The following is a 15,078-nucleotide window of genomic DNA, read 5'->3' as shown; positions in this document are numbered from 1 at the left end:
TTCATCACTGGGCAGGAGCGAAAATAGCGCACGTCGAGGCGGCTCGTCCTGCCTGCCTGATTTCCTGGGGGCTGCCCTGCTGCACGGGGGGCTGCCGGCTCCGCCAAGCCTTCCAGCGCGGCTCCTCGTTGACAAAATGACTTGTGGGTGGCAGGAGTGTGTCACTTACAGCACGCACGCCGAGCAGCGGGGAGGCTTCAGCGCCGTGCTCGGTGGTTCCTCGAGGCGCCGCCGCGTTCCCTCGCCTCGACGTGGAGCCACCGCGCGCGGCCGCGTCCCCAGGCACGCCGGGCTCCGCTTCCCAAAATGTCACAACTCGCCCAAACGCGAGGAGACGGTGAGATCAGAGCTATTAATAGAAACGAGCTACTGCAGTATCTGACTGCAGCGCCGGGATAAAAGCAGCGTGTTTGTGTGTAAACCGTAACGGAGCGGCCGAGGAACGCGGCGCGGTGCCCTCAGAGCGCCTGGGAGAGACGCAGCGGGTTTTAACCTGCAACACGCTCTTCCCGACAGGCTGCCCCGAAGATCGGTGGTATTTCCCCAGAAATTAATAGCTGAGGGAGAGAAACAACAGCTCGATGGGTTGCCGTACCCACTGAGTCTGGTCTCTAGGCACGTGCCCAGCCAGAAGCCACCCAGTGGTGGGAACAGCGGGCTCGGCAGGTGGCACACGTTGTCGGACACCCACCTCTGTGACACGACACCCCTCCACAGGGTCAGGCCAGCAATCTGTCCGAGCAGCTCTGTGAGAACAAGAAAGCTGCCCGCCAGGTCACCGGACCTGGCCCGGGGCATTGGGGATATCTACCAGATGATATCTGGTAGCAGGAAGGCTTTCCAAATCTGGAAAGCACGGAGCATGTGATTGCATCGAGTGTGTTAAAACAAAGAAGGTTTTGACCCCCACTTAAAAAAAAAAAAACAACAACAAAAAGCCACCCCCCTCGGCCACGTGTAGGAAGGGCAGGTCCTCGCAGGCTGCATCGGGGACGGAGCCATCCCTGAAAAGCAGGCGGCTCGGTACACCAGCGCTGCCATTATTTTCGCAGGGCTGCGTGGGTGAATGCAAATGCAGCCCCGATCCTTCCCTCGGCGCACCAGCTACGAGTAAACAGCAGCTGAGATTTCCTACGAGCACCACACATGCTGCAGTTCAGCAAGGGCTGGAGTCATTCCCCGCGCTGAGAACATTTCACGCGGCATGAATGGGAGCCGAAATTAATCATCCCATCAGCCATTGAAACACATCGTGAGGCACCGCACTGTAGGCAACAGATGGAGTTTTAAATGTCACTCACTCATTCATCGCACAGAAACTTTCTTCTGATTACTACCGAGACCTGGAGACACGAGCAGGGCACGCCGATCCTGGATTTCCAGGACCAACTTTGCTGATCCCGATCCCTCCGCCCGCAGACGTGGCACTGACACGTGTCAGAAACCCAAGGGAGGTCTGCGTGCACGTTTTTATTCATGATGGTAAGGAAACTAAAACTTGAAGGCCAGTCCATTTATCCTGCCCTCTCCATCTTACACAGTACAAAATCTTGGAGAAGAAAAATCATTAAATTACATCAACAACAGACAGAAAATGACGTTTTGTAGCATTTTCCAGCTTGCAGCCTCAGAGTTTGGGAAAATGCAGAGTGTCACAGCCAAATATCAGATCTCACGGACCAGATGCATCCCTGAGGGCTCTGCCTAAAGGACCTCAGAGGACTCCAGGACTCTCGATGGGAGGCTGCAGCACCCCGACCTCCTGAGCCCCTTCGGCACTACATCCTCCTGCAGCAGGAAAGCCAAGCGCTCCAAAAATAAAACAGAGCACCACAGAATGCACAAGACAGTAAGTCCTAAATGAGTATCTGAAGAGTTCACGTCCCAGTGTCTGCAGGAAGGCCAAGAATCAAACCTGGATGGCACAGATGTCTCCCAGAGATGTGCCTGTGCAGGACAGAGGTGCCCCGAGGGAGATGCTCAACTTTCGCTGCCTCCTCTTCAGTCGTTATCTCACTCCATCTTGCTGTTGCAGTCAACAACGTCTCTACCAAACGAGCACTGGTATCATCCCCAGTGCTTTTACTGAAATCAAAGATAGTGGGATCACGAGTAAGCTTGGAATGTTCCTGACTTCAGACTTCATACAGCTGCGGCAAACCTTTCCTTGCATGTTTTCCTCATGCCTTCCTTTCATCCTGGGGGGTAGCCGCTGAAACCCACTTGAGTTTCCATGGGAAAAGTGTCTAAACAACTACATAATAATTAAAAACAGAATACAATAATACAAAAAAAAAAAAAAAAATCCCATACCCCCCCCTTCTTAAAAGACGTTCCTGGGAATGTAATTTTACCTGCCTCCTCGCTGCAAGCATTATCCAGCAATCGAAGCTCTTTGATCCATCTGTCTAGTTGCTGGTACAAGGAACTCCGCGCTTTACCAGATACCCAGCACAAAAAGGGAGGTTAAAGGAAGATCTGATATACTTCTGAAGAAACAAACCCACACAGATTTCTCACATGCTCTTGTCTCATCTCACCCTGAACTTCCTTGAAGGGAAAACGACACTTTTGAAAGGAGAATTAGAGACCTGAGGAGACGGGGCAGGAGCCTGGAAAAAGGACTTAAGTCTCATCCTGAGGTTATATATATGGAAAACTCCTTGTGGGTAAAAAATCCACCCAGCTAGATATGCATGGGAGAGTTTGAGAGCTACATGGCAAGGGTTTGCTAGACGCCTGGACCACTTTACAAGGCTCTAGAGCTGGCAAGGCTGTGACCACCACATCGGTGTGAGCAGAAGGCAGCAGGCGAAGCAACCACAGAGCAGCACAGGAGTGCTGGGAGGACAAAATTACAGGAGGACAGCAGGCACCACATCTCCTCCTTGCTCGGATGTGTCAAAGAAGAAGAGTAAAGACTGGTTTCCCCACGGTAGCACCCACCACAGTGAGATCAGGTGTTGGGAGTGGACGTGGGGCAGCGAGATGGGAACCGAGGGGAAGGTTCTCCTGAGCCGGGGTGGTGCCAGCTGGTAAACGGCCAGGCCACTGGAGAGAGTCGTGTGATAAAAGCAGTTACTGCTACAGGGAAACGCTGTCAGCTTCCTGAAGACACCGAGAGGAGCCGGGGAGATCAAAGTCACCTATCTGTTGCTGAGGAGGAATGCTGGTGCTCTGCCAAAGCCACGCGGAGAGCACGCAGCCAGCTCCTTCTCCTGCGCCTGCAGCATCCCTGGGGATAAGAAGGGGGAATGTTGTCGCCAGCAGGGGCACGAGCAGCTGCACAGGAGCTGGGCATCACCAAAGGAAGGTGCTGGCAGCCGTGGGACTCTTCATGAAAACCAGGACTCCAATAAGCAGCTCGGGACCTGATGCGCTCATTCATTCAGAAGTTAAGCGGTGGTACGTAAACTCCCTCAGATCGAAAGGAAAGGTAAAAGAAAATTCTTTGGAATTGCCTTTCCCGTTACGCATGCTGAAGTTTACCAAAAAAGACATATTCTGACTGTTTGAAGCAGCCAGTGAATGAATGGTGATTATTAATAGGCTAGGCAGCTCGTTTCTGTCACCAATCAAGTGGCTCCCAGCTGTACAACAAGCCCCAAAACGTGTGATGCGATGTCCTCAGCCACAGAAAAGGAGCAAAAATAGCAGCTGAATCGCAAGCTGAGCGAGGAGAGAGCTCAGCAGCTCTCACAAAATCCCAGGGATTGCTCCGAGGCTGCAGTGCTTTCCGCAGCCTGTTCGAAACCAGAATCCTGGCCCAAGGTGTTCGTTCAGACAGGCAAGTGCCCGCAGCCTTCCTCTCATGGGGCTTCTGCTTTCCAGTCACCCAATGCCAGGTGCATCAGCCCAGGACGTTACTTCTCATCCATCCCAAATGGCCAAGGTGTGCAGAACAAAATAGGCCACCTTAAGAGAAGCTCAAAAATAAATAGCTTTCTAGAGAAATTCTGACAACCTCAAAATCCTCCGATTCCATGACAGTACAGAAAAATTACGTTACGGCACTTCCTCATTTCCACAAAACCATGTCTTTCACTTCCTTAAAGCAAATACTATGAAACACTCGAGTTAGGATTTCTATTAAAAACTTTTTTTTTTAAAAAAGATGCACCAGATAAAGTGAACGTATTTAAATGTAGAAGGCTGACAAAGTCCTGAGAATAATTACAAAACCCTTTTGTTAAGGAAACCCATCTGAATCAGCGCAGACTAAGAGGAACAATCAGCCTTTCAGTTGCTGGTACCCAAATCCTGAAAGAGGATGGCAGATTTTTCTTGCGCCCCCCATCCTAGGAGTACTCCACGCATGACAAGTTCTCCAACGTCACAGCGACATCCGCACTCAAAGCAAGCTTTTTCTTGGCATTTATGCACAGCCTTCAAGCCACTGACATCAGCACGGCCTTTTAAAGGGGGGACAACAATTCAGCACTCATTCTGCTGAAAATATCTCAGTCTGAAGACCAGAACATTACCTCCTTTATCTGGTTTGCAGGGGCACTTCTTCCCATACATGTGGAGAGCCAGAGAGATACAGGATGAGTTTTAACACAAAATATCCACAACACCACAACAGTTAAGATCCAGATTTAGCTATAATTGTATGGAGTCTCACAAAGAATACATTACTCCAGCGAGTAAGGCGATGCAGGTTAACATTGCTTAACATGCACGAGTCCTTTAGGATCAAATACGATTTTATTGTGCTTGGTGAAGAAACAGCAGTCTTAGAAAAAATAAAAAAAAAAAAAAACATGGTCTTGATATGGTAACTATAAATATCATCGTAGTTAAACTTGAATTGTCAAAACACTTCCACAAAGAGTTGGTTTTGTTCCTTGGAACGTAACCTCCGAGGTCAGGAGGTTTGCTCACCATGCTCATCCATGTAAACATTGCTTAAAAAGAAACCTGAAATACTAAAGCATCTCCTTCAACATTTCTTGCTGTTTAGAGAATAAAACACCACGCTCTTTGCAGAATGGGATTTTGGTGCGAGTTCCAGTGTAGCACCCAGCCTGACTGCAGGGCTATGGGGGAGCATATATAGAAGCTAATGCAAAACCTAAATCCCAGGTGCAGCTCAAAAACTCCAAGAGTGGTAAAAACAAAGAGAATAAAATGAGTGACACAGTGCCAGTGAATTAAACACTCTTATTTAGGAAATTTAAGAGTGGGACCTATTCCTCCGCAAGAAGGAACAAGATGCTGCAAGAAGCTCAAAGGTGAGAGACTTAAAATATATATATATGAGGACAGAAAAATATTTTTGTATCCTTACCCAAAATAAAAATGACTTTTCTTCAGAGCACTGAAAAGGATAAAAGGTTTTGGAAAGAACCTCAAGAGGGTTCAGTGATTCAGCTGACCAAGGCTTAAGAGGACACTAGGTTACAAAGGGGAGACATGGACAAAAGGCATTCAGAAAACTGGAAAAAGATAAAAAAGGACATGTGGGCATGCAGCTGAAGAACAGCTACAGGAGGTAAGCTGAAGAAGGCTGCTTTAAAGACAAGTTTAGGAAGGTTAAAGTTGATTTAATGTAACTGGAGACAAGTAGAGATGGAAATAATTTGTCCATTGCTTTCTTGAAACAGTATGTACCCGTGGTTATTACCAAGAAATGAGTCTAGAAATGAACGTCAGCGGGACAATTTCATAACTAATGCAAGATCCGTGCAGCCACAGCTTAAACAGCAGCTACCTCTCGCAGCCCACTCACCTAAGCCCTACAGACTGAAGGGAAAGGGCTCGCTGGCCCACTAGCTCGTCCATCCTCCTCTCTCCTGCCTACACCAGGTACTACACCCCAAAATCCCCCCTCCCTCACTACATTCAAGTACCGTCCCTCTCATTTCTGCATCATGGTTGCCTCCAGAAGCCCCGCACTGAGCTCCCAGGTTGTGCTGAACATTAAACTCCTGGCAGGAGCCTGCAACAGCCCTGAAGAGCTTCTCAGGTGAAGACAAGAGGCCAACGGAGAGAGGAGGACAAGGCTGACTTGCATTGACATCTCCCTTCATATCCCCTTTTTCTTAAAGGTTTAGAAAAGCATTCATATGAACCAATTAAAGCATTATGAATATGAACCAATTATAAAGCATTCATATGTCTCAAAGTGCCACGTCATTTACAGAAAATCTGAACTTAAGGTGTGTGGTGTTTTTTTCTTCTTCCAGCACAGAGAATTCATCCACTAAGACGTATAACCAACAGATTACAGAAACAGCCATCCTTGCAAGGCAAGCCAGACCATTTGAAATATTCATAAAACACAGCAGCATGTGTGAAAATGAACTGCTCAGCTCCCTTTAGAGCATCGTCCTCAGAAAAGCAATTCTTGCTCATAAATCCTAAAAATAGAGAGAGGGCATAAAGAGGATTTTACTTCTAAACAGCACCGATAAACACTGACGGTTCCAGTGTCTGGTTTCTAAGATGGGCGTTAAAGAACTGAAACAACCGCAGAGAAAAAGACCACAACGTCTGGAAGACATTGAAGGATGGATACACCACCGTGAAGGATGGGAGATGGATAAATCCACAGAAACTGCAAAACAACTGGGTTACAGTGTGCAAGCACTGGCGAAGGGAAAAACTCAGGTGCTTGCGGGCTCTGGGGCTGCAGCAAAGGGCTTTTCAACTAGCAAAATAAGTTTTTTTTTTGCAGGGCCAAACTAATTGCCACGACAATGAAGGCCCGCAGTAAGCACCGTGCTCGGAGGCCACACCAAGCTCCTGCACCCCACAGGGCACGAGGGCTGCGGGAGGCCCCGATCTGCTCTGCCCTCCCAAAGGGCACAGACCTGGGGTTTCAGAAAGGACCCTCAGGAGAGAGGGAAGGAAAAATTAACCCGTCCTTCTGGTAGTTCCCTGTACCAGCACAGGGAAACCAAACAGCCCTGCAATACCACGGTGATACCAAACTGCCCCTCACTGCATCCCCGGAGCATCCCGGTCCTCTCCTGCAAGATGTCCCTTCCCGCAGCACACATTACTGCCCTAAACACCAAGGCTGATGGTCTCAGATTAGCACGTAGCATTTCCAAAATGCTGCTGGTACTACCTCTGGTACACAGAAACTTCTAGAAAGAGACAGATCTCTGTGTTTGCCTACGAGTGGGACCACCCACCTCAGCTCCACAGACAACAAGCAGAACTCAAAGTATGATAAATTCCATCTAAATGTTTCCATGCCGAAATAAGGCAGCCTTAAATCACTGCAGCCTAATCCTCCCGTGATTTAGCGCGCTTTAATTTGCATGTTTCCACTTCACGGCTATGCACAACCCCTCCCATGGGCATGGAGGAGCTGGGTTACTGAGCTGACCGGAGACACGGAGGCCGTTCTGCAAGAGGAGACGACAAAACTAAGCTGGTATAGCAAGAACCGGGCTGCCAGGAGATGTTATGGGTACAGAAAGGAGCCCGCTGGTTTCTGGTGAGCAAGCCTGTTGGATTTGGGAGGTCACTCGGTTTTACCATCTGCCCTGATTTACGCCTAAGAAACGTGTAGTTTCTGAAATCCCTGGTGTAGTACACGACTGTACCACACCAAAACCAGCGGAGACGTAACCAACAGCACTTTGATTCTGTGCCACTTCAGTGTAAATGCTCGCAGTTAATGGAAAAATGATACCATCAAAAGCCTGCGCAAAAGCTCGACAAAGGCATCTAGCGGTTTCTGTCCTTCCTCCCACTCGGCCCCACGCTGGGTGAGGGTGTGATTACTAATTTCCCTGGACAGCTCAGCATGGGACAGCCTGAATAGCACGGCCAGAGCTGGGGACAGTCCATGGCACCTCCCAACAAGCAGTGCTGGGGGAAGATTCCTGCACCATCCACCTGCGACCACTGCCACGTCCATCCCTGGGGAGCCTCAGAAGCGGCGACACCGGCAGATTGCCACTAGATTAAAACAAAATCACGAATTGAACATTTTCTCCAATAAACGAGTTTCAAGGTTTCACAGGAAGCCTTTCACGGGAAACGTCTAGCATCATTTCTCATTACTTGTGCCCTAAAGTTCAATAAAGCAAGGCTTTCAAAGCCTAGCACCACAGCATGCTGAAAATCCTAACGCTGGGCTACAAATAACAAGGGATGCCAACGCCACTCACCTTCAGCTCAGACAGGGCACAGAGGTAGGCTTGGACCAAGCCTACACAGCAGATTTGCAATGCTCTATGATGACTTGTTTCAAAAAGAAAAAAAAGGAAGAGATTTCAAGCCTCCCACTAAAGGCATGCACCTGCCTCAGATGGATGAAGAAGCTTTTCCAGCCATACTGACAGCAGCAAAAACATGGCAATACGACATCTAGCTGGTCCTTTGGAAGGAAAAAAAAAAAAAAAAAATTATTTAGTGAGGTCTTGAAATTTTAAACCTGATTTCTCCTTGCTTTGACCATAGCCTCACAAGTGGTGCCGGCAGCAAGCCCACCTGGCACACGTAAGGCTAAAGATCCACTGCTTGTGAAAATGAATAGCTTAAGATTAGCAGATCAGATCTGGTTTGCCATGGCAAACCTGCCTTGCCTGAGGAAGGAAGGAAGGAAGGGTAACATTCACGACCCTGCAGCTCTCCTTTGCTCCGCAGGATTGACAGAGACAGGTAACGAGGCAGAGACCCATTTAACAGGCAGTGCTGAACCCATCAAGGAGGCGTCAGATTTAAGCAGGGTTTAACCTTCATCACCATCTATGCCGGAGTCGGAGATGTTCTCAGTGCTCACAGGCAGCTGTATTCACCAAGCGATATGCAACTTAGGCATTTAGACGTAAAGCAGACGTAAAGCAGTATTTAGATAGAAAATAGCAGTTAATATCGTAACTCGAAGGTGCAACACAATGCCGTGATGGTGCTGCTTGGCAGTGGAAGTTCTTATCATAAGCAGGAAGCAATTTTCTGGGATAAAGCTTAGAGTGTTTTCAACTGCACACCAACTTAACAACTAGCATCTTCTAGGATTGCTTGACAAAAAATAAATAAAGCAGCTTTAAAGAGCTAGAAGTTTTCTTAATAAGATGATTTTTGTATTGCACATAATTCGTGTTTGTCTGCTCTCTCACACATTTCACTCAAAAGTGATTTTTCTTCTTCTGCAGGAGAACTCTGGTGTAGCTCCCGTGCTCTATCCTGGCATCAGTAATTTTGACAGCATCAATAACTTTGTTAGTGCATTTACACGTAGCCAAACCTCCAAACTGCAGCCTAAATCCTTATTTAAAAAAATTCATGGAAAAACATACATTGGTAAGCATGTGATAAACAGCACAAGAGAGCTATTGCTTGGCAGAAGTGTACGAGTGTTTACAAGCTTCAGGAATTTGGTCGGGTTCGGTGATGTATAGGACAAGTTGCCAAGTAACTGCATTTTCTGCTTCTCTCTTGGCATGGCACTGCAGTGAGCCTGTTCAAACCCAGCAAACAGCAGCAAAACTTCAAAGCTCCCCCCTCTGTGCAAAAGACGTGACTTGATTCCTCTTTACAAGAACCCGATTTCACAGCAGAATTCATCCGACAAATGATTTTCCTTAAGTACGGCTGGGTTTGACCCTGAAAATGTACAGCCCACACCTGTAAGTGAATATTTTCGGGGGAAGGAGGGGTGGCAAGCAGCACTGGGAGCATCTAAGTCAAATCCCAATTCCTTCCTCTGTTGGTGAAAGTGCCCTGAGCACTGTGCTCTAGGACAACTCGTGGTGTGGGGAGCTGGAGGCTTGGACGTCAAAGGGAAAGCAGCAACCCAGCTGAGATGGCCCCTCTCCTCGTGGGGACTGGGCCCCGTGCTCAGGCTGCCTTGCTGCTCCCTCATCTCTCCGGGTCCTGCACGAGCCCCAGGGCTGCAGAGATGCGGAGACAGATGTGGAAGCAGCCCGTGATCTCCCAGCTGCTGACCAGACCCCTTGAACATTTCATGGCTTCGCTGCGGCAGGAGCAGCGCTTGCAGGGATCGGGTCAGGCGGTCACCCGCAAAAGGCTTTTTCGCCCCTTTTGAAGCAGCAAAATCAGCCCTAAGCAATTCTGCTATAGAAAGAAAAAAGCGCAAAGACGGCACAAAAAAAGGAGACAGCACACGGAGGAACAGAGAAAAACAGAAACAGGAACCCATCAGAAACACAGAATCACAGAATTTCTAGGTTGGAAGAGACCTCAAGATCATCGAGTCCAACCTCTGACCTAAAAAACCCAAGCCAGGCAGATTTCATGCATCACAGAAGGTGCTAATCACAACGCCATAACTAGAGGCCGAGCTGAGCTAGGGATCTCGAAGCCAGCGTTCACCAGGGCAGAAGAGCATCCCCAGACCTGCAATACGTGGTCTGACACCAGAAGCCTTTCCCTAAGAGCTGACTTTCCAAACTCTCTGCCACCCATCACTCAAAACACAAACCAGCCTCTTTCTATGCAAGATCCCTGTGTCATCACTGCGAACATATACGCCCTGTGCAAAATGGAAATCCAAGGGTTGCTTTTTTCATTTTAGGATCCATGTGTATTGTTTTCATGTTGATTGTAAAGATAATCTTATATTTTTTTTGTACTGAGCGACAGGGTCCCCACTAGCTGGCTGCAGGAGCAGAAAGTGTAGAGAACAGTGGCATAATTTGTGTGTTCCCAAATCAAGATGAACCAGGAGTTTCTGCAGTGGTTCCCCCACTCCCTGGTACACCAAACAAGGTGAAATTACCCCCTCTCTCTTGTTCTGCCTCAAAATAAGAGAAAGCTAATTACAGATATTGTACGTACTTGGCTTCACTTAAAGCTAGATGGGTTTCTTGGCTGCTTATTTGGGATTCTTGATATTTGTGTCCACCTAGCCAATGCCTGTCCTGCTATTTAATTTCCATCTCTTACCAGCATCTGGACACTACCATATCACCTATCAAGGCTAATACAAAGCAATTATCTAAACTGGAGTTAAACCTTTTCCTATGCTTTCATTCTAAATCTCTGCAATTTTAGTATCACTTTATTTTTATTTTTTTTTTACTACTGACTTTCACTTCAAATACCTGCTCCCCTCCCTTTGAAAAAAACACACACCATTGGAAATGAAAAGCTTGAAGTTGATAAATCCTTATTCCTCTTCCACATTGCAAGCACACGTGCCCAGCCACGAAGCTCTACAAGCGAGCATTGCCAGCATGAACCCAAAACCACCCATCGAGCTCTGAGCAGGAGCTGTTTCCACAAAGACGGCCACAGAATTTCAGAGCAGGATCTGCAGAGGAGGTGTGTGAGTGGGGCATCATCCCCCGTTTCTGCCCCTGATAAAGACACGGCACGTTTACCTGCAGAACAGAGTAGCACTTCATTTCTGAAGCACTTGGGAGACAAACTATCAGGCGGGTCATTGAAGTACATAAGAGGAGCAACAAGTACTGTAAAGTTATTTCAGGTGTCCTTTTTTTCCCTTATTCACTCTAATTACATTAAAAAACTCAACAACTAGATGCGCCCACGGAGGGTTACAGAGACAATCCAAGAGCTCGGACACAAAACAGACCGATCACCCTCATCTTTCCCTTGCACTTTAACTAACTTTGTGATGATAGGGCTGAGATGCACACATGCATTACCAAGAGACCGCTGTTCCCCTAAAAGAAGAGGATAAAAACCTCGCAACCCCCCCCAGCACACCCCAACTCCCACGGGCTGCACCAGACCGTGACGGTGCTGCACGAGCAGGTGCCAGCCACCACCGCAGGTCCCAAAGGAGATCCTTTATTCGTTTTTAGCACCACGAGGTAAGGCAGGGCCCGACCAAGCAGAGCTCAACCATTCCAAGTGCTCCTCCCCTGGGACATCCCTCCTAAATCCCAGCAGGAAAAGATTTCCCCATCCTCTGGCTCTATCTGGGGCTGCAGTACGACACTCTCAATCCCACCCCCAGCTGAAAATGACCCCTTCAGGTGCAGACGACGTGTTCAAAGCAGCATAAGGAAGGGATAATTTGGGAGCCGAGTTTTTCTGGCAACAAGCTTCCCCCCCCCAACAAAGCACCATTAACAATGCCGCTGACTTCATAAAAATCACAACCCACACTTTACGCCACACCAAAAAAAAAAAAAAAAAAAAAAAAAGAAAAGCATTAAAAGTGAAAGCTTCCCATTCAACCTCAAATATGCAGTCGCTGCTACTGACCCCAGTGAGTAATCCCCGTGCAATTCAACATCTCTAAGGCAAGGCAGGTACGCCACAAGGCGCAGCTTCCCACCAGCACTGCCACCGAGCTGTCCCCAGAACCTACCGCACATGAATTAGCAGGAGAAGCCCTCTGCTGCTTTCCACAGCGAGGGCAGGAGCCCTTCAGGAGCAAACCTTTTCCTAGCAAGAGTGCTGGTAATTTTGGTTTAAATGCAATTACTTTTTAGCACCCAAAGAGAAAGTGTTCCAGCTTTGATCCTTTCACTTGCCAGGGCAGCAGAAAGCAGAAATTGCTCACCTTCGTTATCCTGTCACAACGCAGCTGCTTCAAGCCCAAGTCCTTTTTTTCCCCCCCACTTACAGGTGTAAGGCGTAAGACACAAATAACAGACACGAGGCAATGAGGTTTTCTCCTACACAGTGCTGATGGCTGAGGGCCTTAATATAAAGGGGCAGCTATGTTAATTCGCACTCTATTGAAGATGTGACACATCTTACCCCATCCCTTTTTTTCTGCACTATCACCTGCAACCAGTTTTTGGGGCTCTGCCACTCCAGTAGCTTGGCCCAAGGTATAAAATCATCTTGTGGTATTATCCACATGATGCAAAACAGACGATTCTCCAGCTTCTCTTGGGCTGTGCTTGGACCAAGACACTTCTGACACAGGGCTGACTCAATCCTCTTCCTCTCCAGCCATTTTTCCTGCCTTCTTCACACCAAAACCTTATAACCCACCAGCTCCTACAGGTTTTTAACTCCACAGCCTGAAAACCACAGCTAAGAATAGAGGAGAAAGATCTAGATTTTGTGATTTTTTATGAATAGAGGACAAAGATCTAGATTTTGTATGGCACTGCTTCAGGGCACACGTTTCACCTACAGGGATCTACACATAATATGCAAGAAAATTTATTTTTTATATCTATATATACCTACAGTGATGGAAAGACATGCATGTGTACATGTGTTCTTTCTCTTTTTTCCCCACTTGCAGCTTGCCAAACTGCACAATGTATTTTCTAGCAGGGTAAACTGGCTGCATTTTTAGACCCCACATGCCATCGAAGGTAGGAGAAGCACAGGAGGAGCCATTCTCTCTGAAACAAACTGGCTTTAAATTCCACAACATAACCTGTGAGGTTTAGTAGCCTCACACGGGCACTTCAGAGGCAGTGCAAACCTGCACTACACGACCTGTTTCAGTTTCAGGGGACGGAGCTCAGCATGCCTGTCGAGCTCTGTGTCTCCGTGCCCACTTGGGAATGCCCCGTGGCTGCCAGCAGCAGCGTGGCCAGTCCTGTTCAGCTTGTAGAATACCTTTCACTCAGAAACACAGTAATAAAACCTGCTCAGAAATATTTTAAGGAAATTCATGCAAGTGACAGACAGATTCCTGAAGAAGTTTTTTTTTTATTTAGAGGCAGGAAGCGCTTCCAGCTCTGGCTGCATCTCGGTCTGGGTACGCAGGCAGGCAGGCGCTGAGCACATATAATCCCATCCTGAAGGGGATGCTTCACTGATACTTTCAGCTATCTGCCACCCGTTTAATCATGCTCTTTTCTGATTAGTTGGAAGAATCAGGTCAAAATGTTCCCGGACCCCAGGACCTAGGTGTGCCACGTTCATATCATATTTGAGCTCTGCAGCACATTAGCTCAAAGGAATTACTGTCACGCTCAGCTCTCTGATTTATCAGCAGAACTTTACTAAGCAAAATCCTTTGCCATCTAGCCTGTGCTAAGACAGATGGGGCAGGTCTAATACCATCTTAAGAAACTTCCAATTTAAATAACAAGCATACCAGCTCCTTGGCTTACTGTCAGAAGAACAAGAATTAGTTTTGCTTACTTTTTCCTGCCAGTAGATCACAAATACCATCATAAACCTATTTCTGATCCTGAGACATTGGATCTCTACTTTTCTCTAACAAGAACAAAATAAAATCAAATCAGTAAGTGAAAACATTTATCATCACCGAACAACTTCAGAAATGGAATAAAACTCCTCTTGCTGGCTGTCAGATCTGCATCGTGTGCCTCAGAGCCCCCAAACTGGGTAAGCCTGGGTAAGTGGGCAGGCAGAGCTGCAAAGCAGCAGTAATTTGTCCACTTTGACACCAGTCCTGGTGTGACAGATCTGTGTTACAGGATGTCTATGGGATGTCTCCTCCTAAAAGGAGATCTTTGCTCCAAACAAGACTAGCGCACCACCCTGCTTCCATGGCCCCCCTTCCTGCAAGCCCTACAACATGAGTATGGCATTTGAAAGGGTCCTGCTCTGCCTCCACCCTCCTTCCTACCAGTAAAAGACATCTTACCAATGAAATAGGAGTCATAGTTACACCTGTGCTAATGAGGTTGCACCTGAATTTCAGAGGGTTTGTGGTACAGTTCAGCCATTCTTCTCTGCATTCCAGGGGGAGAGCAAGAGAAGCACCACACATTTCAATGCATCTACACATTTTAATTTTTAAACAGACGGAAGAGATGTTTAAAAAGCTTGATGTCGTCACAAAAATGGAATAAAATCCAATGCCTTCACTTCCAGGTGTCATGGCTTAACAAGGTCAGAAAGAAGCATGAACATCATTCCCACCCAAGAGGATTAAGGAATGTTTTCTTTGTGATTGCGCACCAAAATTAAAAAAAGAAAGAAAGCAGCTTTGTATATGATAAATAATTATCATCAATACAGAGATCAAAGGCGAGATTATGCAGACAGCACTCGTGACACTGAGCTTTCATGTGTTTTCTTGAGCAGCATCAACTGAAGAGCACGCCCAAGGGACATCCACTCCTCTAATACTGTGTGCCCAAGACTCAGCTTCTGGGGACAGACCAGGCAGTGCCTGCACAAGAGGAGGTGACCACGTGTTGCTTGTGTGGGTCCTGGAAACCCCCAAACACGTGGAGC

General features: G+C 47.5%; 1 protein-coding gene across 23 annotated transcripts in view; it reads right to left on the bottom strand.

Moving 5' to 3' along the window:
* HDAC4 (histone deacetylase 4) overlaps nucleotides 1–15,078 on the bottom strand; it is a 231,884-nt gene that overhangs the window by 123,769 nt on the left and 93,037 nt on the right. The window contains exon 1 of one of the 23 annotated variants that reach the window (XM_068686160.1): nucleotides 12,461–12,592. The exons of 21 other annotated variants lie outside the window; for them this stretch is intronic. Coding sequence is in view for 1 of the 2 variants with exons in the window: in XM_068686159.1 (XP_068542260.1) it covers nucleotides 12,266–12,272 (7 nt within the window). In the remaining variant the exon portion in view is untranslated. Of the gene's footprint in view, nucleotides 1–12,265; nucleotides 12,426–12,460; nucleotides 12,593–15,078 lie in introns of those variants that run through there. One more of the 23 variants, XM_068686159.1, reaches the window with a different exon arrangement.

The sequence above is a fragment of the Anas acuta genome, chromosome 6, assembly GCF_963932015.1.
Source record: "Anas acuta chromosome 6, bAnaAcu1.1, whole genome shotgun sequence".
In the NCBI taxonomy this organism is placed as follows: domain Eukaryota; kingdom Metazoa; phylum Chordata; class Aves; order Anseriformes; family Anatidae; genus Anas; species Anas acuta.
Note: the sequence above shows the minus strand (reverse complement) of the source record. Positions and strands in the feature narration are given on the sequence as shown.